This window comes from Lepidothrix coronata, unplaced genomic scaffold, assembly GCF_001604755.1.
Source record: "Lepidothrix coronata isolate B3197 unplaced genomic scaffold, Lepidothrix_coronata-1.0 Scaffold14, whole genome shotgun sequence".
In the NCBI taxonomy this organism is placed as follows: domain Eukaryota; kingdom Metazoa; phylum Chordata; class Aves; order Passeriformes; family Pipridae; genus Lepidothrix; species Lepidothrix coronata.
This window is the reverse complement of record NW_016690194.1, coordinates 6,667,535-6,678,039: the sequence shown is the minus strand read 5'-3', so window position 1 is coordinate 6,678,039 and position 10,505 is coordinate 6,667,535. Positions and strand designations below refer to the sequence as shown.

At 39.2% G+C, this 10,505-nt stretch overlaps 1 protein-coding gene across 2 annotated transcripts in view; it reads right to left on the bottom strand.

Annotated features, from left to right (window-relative positions):
- Positions 1 to 381: 381 nt before the first annotated feature.
- Positions 382 to 10,505, bottom strand: part of RASGRF2 (Ras protein specific guanine nucleotide releasing factor 2) — a 123,906-nt gene continuing 113,782 nt past the window's right edge. The window contains exons 22-27 of one of the 2 annotated variants that reach the window (XM_017806114.1): positions 10,271 to 10,355; positions 9,178 to 9,375; positions 7,532 to 7,611; positions 6,442 to 6,559; positions 5,622 to 5,690; positions 382 to 4,969 (exon numbers count right to left, since the gene is read on the bottom strand). In XM_017806114.1, coding sequence (XP_017661603.1) covers positions 4,877 to 4,969; positions 5,622 to 5,690; positions 6,442 to 6,559; positions 7,532 to 7,611; positions 9,178 to 9,375; positions 10,271 to 10,355 — 643 coding nt within the window. In that variant the 3' untranslated portion in view covers positions 382 to 4,876. The other variant, XM_017806113.1, reaches the window with a different exon arrangement.

Sequence of the window (10,505 nt, the reverse complement as noted above, 5' to 3'; positions counted from 1 at the left end):
AGAGGAGGGACAGGACATACTCACAAACCTACTACGTTTTCTCTCTTTTCCTGGGTACAAAATATGGCTTTATGACTTCTTTAAATCCATGGCAGGACACCAGCCAAGAGAAGGCAAGGGATAATTAGACAGAAGTCCAAACCCAATATCAGTTATTCCCAGTGATGCCCACAGCAGCTGCAATGCATCGTGAGTGTAAAAAAATAATAAAATGCAGTAATTCAAACCATTCCTTCCCAGTACAAACCGAGAATTTTCCCTGATTTTTTGCCCTTAATGGTATGCTTTTCTAAAAGACTTGCTAAATCAAAAGGAGGAGATTTAATTATTCATGATCGGGGATTAAAAAAACAAACGAATTCCAGTAAGGACCCTTGAAACTCAGGAAATAAAAGAAAGTTTAATCAGCATAGAGGCACAACACCTTGCCTGATAGGTCTTACTAACAATACAAAGCAATAACCTCAGGTCAAAAGATAAGTTACAATACATGCAAAAACATCTGGAGTGTGCACTAAGTAACACATTAGTTATAGGTACATCTGTCAAATAAACATAGATCTACTCTCCTAAGTAACAAAACATCAGAGACTATTCAGGAGTAAAGGTACAGCAGAACAACCATCGTTGAGCAGTGTATTGGACACAAAGCATCCAGGACAGAGACACTTGACCTTTGGAGGCAAAAACTGTAACAGGCAAATAGCTGAGAGCCAGATCCCCAAATACTTATGAAAAGCTCTCAGTGAAGCCTAATGTATTATCAGAATGAGGTCTGAAGGGTTTTGCCCTTAATGAATAACAGTTATGATGGGTAAAAATGTCTCTATGGGTGAGAATTTTCAATCATCTAAGCTTAATGTTGCTGTTAAGACTAAAAGGAGGAAAGACTGAATATCAATACAAATAAAACAATGGTTTTTTGTAAAACCCTTAAAATAAATAATAAGCATGGAGGAAAATTTGGGATAATGAACATGTCCTGAAATCAAAATCGTTTAATAAATAATTAAAGTAGTTAAGTTCCTTTTAATCCTAGAGAACAATAATTAGTATTAAAACCAGGAAAGCAGAAAGTGGACCTCCTCCTCACTCTTAAATAAGGGTGATCAGTCCCAGTTATCACCTCTCACCATGAACATATGCATCTGTGTTTCACAGGACTTGCCAAAAGAAAGGGGCAGAACAAACACTTACTGCCACAGGTCTGGTTTTCTTCCACAGGACGACCAAGTCATGGGCTCAGTCCATAACAACACTGATGAATTTGAAAGGGGAAAGGGATGGGGGAGCAAAGGCTGGGGTGAAGGCAACTCTAATCCTTTATCAGCGTCAGACAAGTGCTCTGTCTCTCACATGAAGGGGACATGTCTGTGCTGCTGCCCAGGCCCCCAGGTCACTGTAGGCTCAATCTGGGCTGCTACTTATGCAATAAAAAACACTGCAGAGCTCCCCTCAGGCATCACTGGCAGGTGTGCCCACTGCAACCCAGTGGGTGAAATTTGCTATATCCCCATTGCTGCCAGCCAGCCCCTTCAGCATGTACCTGGAGTGTTCCACAGGGAGCAGCCCCTCCATCCCACTGGCACAGAGGGGCTGAGGAGCTCAGGAAGGCAAGTAGAGAGGTGCTTCAGCCCTTTTCCTCCTTGTGGATCCTGAATCAGCTGGGCTTTTCTAGCTCCACTTGCAGGAAAGTGAGTCTGTTTTGCTTCCACAGTGTAAAAGCTGTGATGGACAAGATCCTAGAAGACAGCAAGACCCCATGACAAAGTCCTCACTCAGGGACATGCTCCCTAAAATGCCAGAGGCAAACAGTGTGTGTTTGATGAATGAGATTTCCATCCCTATGTGTTATGTGGCTTTGGTGGAGTGGCACAGAGGAGCTGGTAGCAGGAGCTCCACGATCCCTGTGCGCCCTACAGGGAGAGCGCTGGTTACACTGGGACCAAGCAAAGCCTCACACAAAGCAGGTTGCTGCTGCCTATGGACCATGGCCACAGCCCATACACGGCAGCAGGACTGTGGCAGAGGCACTGGGGCCACTGATTGGTGAAGCACAGCCCAGCACACAGCTCTGCACTTGCTGTTCCTCCAGAACAGCTGATCCCAAATGTGGTTATAGGGCTGCAATGCTGGCGAGTGTTGTGGGTAACAAGGTGCATCCTCACTTTTTCAGCCACTCACCTCCTGTGCTTTAACAAACATATTGTATCCCCAAGCAAAACCAGCAACATTAGACATCAGCAAATCAAGCATTACTGTGACCATAATAATTGTTTGTTTGTTTGTTTGGTTTTGTGGTGGTGGTGGTGGTGGTGTTGCTCTGAACACAAATCAAGTACATATGCTACTCTAATCATTCTAACCTCAGTTGTGCCCCTGTCCCAGGAGGCAAACTTTGGCATATGAGTAGTCTGTGCTTTTCCAAAGGGGCTGAACTATCACACTGCCTTCTGATTTTAAGATATGGATGCTCAGCACCTTTGGAAAAGCCCATGTCTAACCCTTTGTCTTCTTCTCTGTCCATGTGCCACATGAGCACAGCACCAACCCTGCGTGTCACAAACACTAAAATACATCATTGAATGTTCTGAACCAATATACACACAGAAAGTACAAAACAACCAACCATGAACAGAGCAAGATGAAGAATTGTACCCTGTAACCCTAAGAACATCAGGGAAATTTGGTAAAATGGGGTACAGGCAGATAAAGCAGCAGTTAATAGCATACAACAAAGATGCCCATTGACAGAGACAGTTGTTACACATTTTCTTTTGAACAAAGAAACAATAAAACAAAGTTAGGAAATCACTTTCTGGACCACATTTCCCCTGTTGCTTCATTACTTCAAAGTGTTTTCTGAAACTACTAAATGGTAACTGCTTTTGTACAGAAAATACACAGTCAGTTGGTTTTGTGATCCAAATAAACCATGCTTTTCCTCATATCATGCACTGGGATGCAATCAGCTTCTTGTCAGCCATTAGTGAAAAGAAATAAACGCATTTGACAACAAAAGGTTTCTATAAGTAATATTTTCCATGTTCATTTTCACAGCAATCATTAACCAGAACTATCTAAAGTGTTTCTGGCATTTCCTTCTCTCTTGCTGTCTGCTCTTCTAATGGAGGAATTTTCCAGTATCTGTGACACCCATGCAGTTATTTACAAAGAGATGGTCCTTGTGGATAAGAACCTTAATGAAATGTACAGTTGCTAAGGTACATTTGTAAATGCTGGCAGTTACACTGAGTCAGAACAAATGGAATTTATTGTGCAGCTTGGGGCTGGGCCAGCAATATAATTAAAGTGCAAATAAAGAAAAAAACCACAAGCCAGGCAGGTCCATTTTTCATCGTCAGCGTTGAGAAGCATCATGACTGTGGTAAGATATGTCAGATCAAATAGGCCTAGGTCACAATCTGTTTTAAGCATCTGTCTCCCTGAGAGAATTTAAGGGAGGTATACAGTGATATAGCCCTATTTCTTCAACTGGCTGAATATCATTGGAAAAGTAAGGACACTTTTCCAGCCAATTTTTTTTTCAACAGTGCTAACACCTGTGTTTTATAGTATGATGCCCTTTACAACATACATTTGAGCTCAGTTTCCATGCAGCTATGACAGGCCACTCTTGATCAGGAAAATGTAGGAAGTACCCACTAGCTGCAGAAATGACATCTATCTACCTGGTACGTCACAAAAGCACAGGCTCTGAAAACATTTACAAATAACACATTTTCTCATACATATGCCCATATGCAAGTGATAATTACTATCTCAGATAAAAATACATACTTTGTGTTTGCTGGCAGTCAACGTTTGCCACTGATATGTATGATTTTAGAGCTAAGTTAGTGCTGAATGGCTGAACAAAAAAAAATAGACATTTTTCAAACCACTGATTCCAAGTGAAACGGAACTGTCACTCCAGCTCTGAGTGTTCACTGCTGGTCACCACCCACTGCCAGATCAGATGTGTGTTTCTCTCCACAGTGTGTCCAGAAAGTGCTCTGTAGCCTGACTTGTCAGAGAAGTTGCAGGAGGTGCAGGGAAATAAAGTGCCTTTTCCAGGGCTGCGTGCAACACGACTCACCATCCCATCCACTGCGCGTCCAGATTTCTCACTTTGTGTTTCCCAACTGGGAAGGCTGGCAACTATGTACAGCTATTCCATTAGTCTGTTTGCTTTCCATGCTGTAAATACTCTCATGGATGAAAAATAATATTTACAAATCATTTATAGGTACAATCAGCCATCTTAGAAAAGGCTGACAAGACATTTAAAGAAGAAAGTCTTTTATAAAAGTACATTAAACATACAGCAAGTGTTTTGAACAACTGCAGGTCTGAAGTTACTAGATGTTCTCTTAATGCCATTCCAAAATAGTAGATGACTGTTAAAATTCTGGTTTCTCAGTGAAATTAACACAATATGAGGACACCACAACCATTGCTGCCTCAGTGGACACACAGTTAGCCATCAACCCAGCCACCTCATTTTGCTTACTCATCTTAATATACCTGAGTATATTGCCACCATTTAAATCTGTACCCTTACTTTGTCACATTAAGATAGCTGCAATGAGAGCCTGTTCACAGTAAAGTCTCCTATTTTCCAATAAATCATAGTCCCTATGCAAAACATTATCTTTGCAAAGCAACAATCACTTAATCCAGGTAGGAAGTATCTTTGTCTTCCACCTCCAATGCTCGTTTTTGTTGCCAGAGAGGGAAATGCTGTGAGACTCTGTACCTCTTATTGGCAAAGAGAGCTGGCATTCTTCCCAAAATTTCCTTTGTTGTTTTTAGGCATGCATGATGCTGTTCATTGTACTAAAGCTTTCTGTAGACTCTCAGGCAAAGCTAAGTTTCAGGCAGGGAGTCTGGGCTCAATCTTCAGGGAGAGCTCATACAACGTATCTTCATCTATAATGAGCGTCTTGTCAAGTAAATAGTGAGTGACCTGGAATGGAGAAAACACAGATGGACAGACTGCAGAGAACAGCCACAAAAATTTCTCTTCTTTCTTTTCTCTTTCAGCCCATTTCGGATCCTGAGATGCCTTCATGTTGTTTTCTTGAGAAACCCAACAGCTCATTTGGATGCTGCACCCACCTGCAGAGATCTGGGAATTAATTACAGCCTCTTAGGAATGGGCAAATCATTTGCCAGGTTACCTCAGCCCCAGGCTCCCCTTCTGGAGTATGAGATTAATCTTCTCTGAAGCCACAGACCAGCTTTGGTCAAATCTGCATAACTCCCATGAGGGACAAAGGGAAAAAGAACTGCAGGATGCCTCAGCAGGTGCTTGGGGCATGTCCTGTCCCCTAAATCACTGGACTCTCAGGGCAGGAAGAACACATTTCTCCTTCAACCCCTTATACCCTTGAAGCCTGCAATCCCCAAGACCTTCCAGAGAAGGAGCAAAAAACTTCTCTACAAGGTATCAAAGGGTTTCTGCCAGGGTGAGGGTGTCCCAGCCCCAGATGACCCATCCATACATCTGTATGTCCTCTCCTCTATGTGTGGAAGCAGAATACACTGATTTTGGCTTTCAACAACAGCTCTATCTGAGCTGCCACAGCTCTGATTTCAGCATCAGGTGAGAGCCTTACCTTCTGCTGATGATCTATGCGGTAGGAGGTCTGCTGGAACTGCCGTATTTCCCTGATAATATGTGAGATCTTTCAAAAGAATACATGTGTGTAAGTACAACTTCAGCTAAGCCACATAAATCAAGAAGTTTGCACGAAGTTATTCAATTTATCTGGGGAGGAGGGAAGGCAAGGGCAGAGATCATCTCCTTACAGCTTCCAAGCACTTCACTTTCCTAAATCAACCATTTATTCTCCAGTCAGCCTCAAGTGAACAACCTTGACTCTCCTCTCCCCACACTGAAAACACCTCTTCTCTTTTGCCTCGAGTGACTGCTGCAGTGTGTGGCCCTAAGAAGGGCATTAAACTGAGATTAGAAGAGAAATTTTCATGCTTCCCTCTGAGGAGTTGTTACAAAAAGCATTATATGGCAGTGGGAGAGAAATCAACTTTAAAATGCTTTTTAGATAGACCCTAGCACACTTTGAAAAGAACATTGTGACTACTGCTTGCTGGTGAATCACTGCATTCCTGTAATTCTGGTTATTTAAAAAAAGCTTTTTGTTGCTCCTTCATGATCTCCAGACATCTGCTTTTTCTGTTATTTCTCAGAGAACAAACCAGGGGCAAATTCACCCTGTAAAAATACCCAGTTTACCAGAAGGTGGTGATAGAAGACTGGGTCGAATAATTGCTCTCAGATCGCTGCCTATCTTGCACAACACCAATACACCTGTAATTCTCTGAAGTGAAATTCAAAGGAGTTATAATGAAATCGATAATTAACTCACATAATTAAACACCACCTGTTGGGAAAGCATACAAGAAAGTGAAAATTACCATTCTCATTTTGGAAAAGTTGACAAGTCCTTCCTCAGTGAAGTTGGGTGTTCCTTCTTCGATAAAGGCCAGGTCCGTCAGGTACATCCCAAGGTAGGGAACAGCAGGTGGGTTACAACTGAAAATCAATAAATCAGCATATTTGCCTGTAGCTACACTTGCAAACTTGTTTTTTTTCTAACTCACACAAACTTTTATTACCTAATGCACTTCTAGTCAATGGACTGTATTTATCTCCAAGACGAACAGCTCCTCTGACTTTGCTTGAGTTGTATCTGCTCTGCCTGTGACAAATTGAATGTATGCTGTCCAATATCTAATATTAATGGCACTTTTTAAACATTCCAGTAATTATTCTAGTTGTTCAATTCTTGGCTTCTCTCAAGATAATTTAAAGTAATCGTATCATTCAATCCTGAAAAACCTGCTTCCAATTACAAAACTTGCAAAAATTCAAGTCAATACCTAAATTGTAGAACCCTTCTGGATACCAAAATTACAGAATGTCAGACACAATCTGGCAAATTAAAGAAGCCAGTACTCGAGGACTACTGTACAAAAGAAGGAGCCTGTTTTCCAGGGGGCTTGGAGGCCACAGGCGAGGAAATATCACTGTGCATTTGTCCTGTCCTTATGTTCCTCTCATCATTTACTGTCTGAAACAATATGAATGGATCTATGATCTGACTCAGGCTTAGTCCCAAGCCCTAAATTTCTTATTTAGAGCAAGAAGTCTGTGGAATCCTGTTTCTCATAAAAAAATTTATTTATCAAGCTGACTTTACATTTACCAAAAAAGTTTATCCATGTAAGCAAAACCCCAACAGGGAACATTTCCAAAGAAAAATAGTATAATTTGTTTCAGTAGTTCTCTGGAGCTATTATATTTATACATGAGGGGAACTAAATCATAGGATATTCAGCAAAACAATAATGCCATATAGAACCGACTTAGAATTTAAAAGATTTTTAGTCAAAAATATTACCCAGAATTATATTAATTATTAAAACTTAATCAAAGCCAATTCTTCTTTAATATGTACTATCCACTGCTTATAACAAAACATTTGTATATCGTAGGAAGGCATACTTTTTGAGCATTTCTCTAAGGTTTTTAAATCTTCCTTCAGATGATACAGTCTTCTGAAGCTTGTCCATGAGAGCCTTTGTCTAGAAAGAAAATGCATTACAAATGTCATTGCTGGTGCACATACAACTGGGATTAGATTTTAGAAAAGGTGTAATTCACTTAGCATCTCCATTCCACTTTCAAAAGTAATAAAACAGGCATTAAGATTTCAGCTTTATTGCTTGTTAGTTCCTCATGTATTTCTGAAAATGGACACTAGGCAGCATTAAAGATTCTCCTATGAGAATCTTTATATATCTGTGATATACAGAACCTGTGTCTATACTAACACTATTAGCCTGCAAATTGGGGAAAAACCATGAGTTCATTAAATTAATGGCCAGGAATTCAATTTATTGTTATACAAGAATATAAAGGACTTGATCCTACACGTTGCTGAGGATCTTCAGCTGTATTTACTGAAGTTGGTGACAGTAAAGGCTGTTTTCTGTCTTGTAAGCTGGCCTTGCCTTCAAGTTCCCAATAAAAGCTGAATATGTATATAGAAATATATTTCTGTCTTACACAAGTCACATTCAGTGGGCATCATCAGAGCCCGGTTACTTCATAAATGAAACAAATTTGCTTTTCAGTCTGTTTATGCTACAGACTGGAGACAGTGTAGAGAATGATGAGAAATTCATCATTTTTGAAACGGAAATTCCAATTAAGAGAAAGCTGTAGGCAGAAACAGTCATTTTCTTCTAAATAGCAGGCTGATGAAAAATTCAGATTACATTCCCAGTAAGTACTAGAGAACTGCGCAACCACATCAATCTGCTGTGGTTTTGTTTTTGTTTTGTTTTTAATTGAAAAGTTTAAAAATCGAACAAATTCTAAACATAAAACTTTCCAGAGGTGACCTCTTTTATAACAGTCTGTATTGAAAGGATTTTTAACATATTTTTAAATAAAAGAACCAGAATTTGTTTTTAAATAAAAGCACCAGCTATGAAACAGCTATGAAAATCAGTCAGAATGTATTTTAAGTGGATTTCTCTTAAGCATTTAAAAGAGAGGACATAAAAGACTGGATACTCTTCATCCTGACTAGTCTTCTTCTGTGTGTGTGTGTGTCTTATTTTTGTGACTGGCAGGCATTCCCACAGCCTCAGCCATGCTGCTGACATTCTCAGAAGCCAGGTAAGGGTTAAAGAGAGGCATTCACTGCATCTAAACCTGAGCCCCCAAATTAGAAAGAACACTGGTTGTCAACAGTCTCCTAATGGGCAGCAAAAACCTCACCAATTTGCAAAGCGCTGCCCTTCCTCCTGGCTTTCTGCACAGTCAGGGAAATGCAGTTCCTGTTTGAGGCACCTGACCTGTCTTTAGCTATGGCTTGTAACCACTCAGATGTGTATATCTGAAAATATTTAAATTCAGTTTACTTTAGTATTTCAGTACTTCAGCAGTCTTTGGCACTTGCTAATTCTGCTGAAAACTGTTTGTTCCCACTTATAAAAAAATAAATTCCAAAGACTTTGACATGAAATACCACTTGGTGGAGAAGCAGAAATATTTATAGGAGGAATATTATCTGAACATGTTGTCTGAACATACCGACTGATGAAATCTAGAAACCCTCCTCACAATTGTGTCTTTCTTACCTGTTTGGATACTTTACCCCAGGTTTTCTTAAGCCTGTAGATTGCACTTCTGTTCAAGGCTGAGGTGATCTCTAACACACCATTATAATTGTGCAAACACCTGCAAATATCAGCAACAGCCACCCATTTCTCAATGGAGTTGGCCCGGGAGCTGACATCAGCATAGTTCATGATCTGGGAGGCCACCAGGTTACTCATCTGACCAAAGAAACAGGAAGAAAGTTAGGAAATTTAATTTAAAAAATAATTTATGTATATATTTATTTATATTAATAATATTTATTTATATTATTTATCTATAATTACATTATATATTAGTTATATTACTTTTCTATTATTACATTATATGGTATTTATGCATAATCACAGCATTTATATTATTTATATATAAAAATAAACTATATATTTATTTTTAAATTTTAGATTTATTTTAAATCCATATTTATATGTAATATTTATATATTTCTATGAAATAATAATTTAAAAAGAAAAGTAAAATATTTAATAATTTAAATGAAATCCTTTTTAACGTACAACTAATTAATGAACGAGGCCAAAAACCCCCCAACTAATGCACAACAGAAATTATGGCTCTTAATAAAACCAGGGAAAGTATATTGAAAACACTGTTTTAGGGAAGTGAAGGGGAAGATGAAATGAAAGAAGTGTAAGAGATGCAATGAGGAGCACCCTCAAGTCATTAGTAGTAAAACTGATCAGGAAGCCTCTCAGAAAAATCCAAGGAAAATGGTAAAAAGCAAATACATGTTTGGGGATACAAAGAGCATTCATTAAATAGAATTGGTGTCATATTTCTCTAGAGAAAATGTAGTTTCTTCTGTAGGCAGGAAGGCATTGTCATACAGTTTAAAATACTATGCTCTCTTAAATTCTCATTGAAATGCTGAGTACCAGTTACAGGAAAGGAGAATCTTCATCTGCTTTGATTGAAATGGTTAATCACAAAAAGGCTGTAACATTCAGTCACTACTAGATAAGACATTACATCACATTGTATCAAAATCCAGTGTTTTTGTTCCAGAGGTCACAGACAAGAATTCTTAGAAAGCAACAGACATTTAAGAGTACTTACATCATTGAAATGTTGACTGGTTTTCATAATATAGGGCGTTCTCTCATTTTTATCCACTTTCATCCAGCCCTGCCCAAGAAACTCTCTACACATTGAGGGGAGAGAAAAAAAGCAAACAAAAATGCTCTTAATAAACACAGGACAGTGCCTGTAACCACAGCCTAAGTAGATTTCAAAGATACCTCAATGTGTTGGATGGTAATAACAGCTTTAGACTAATTCCAGCATTTCACTA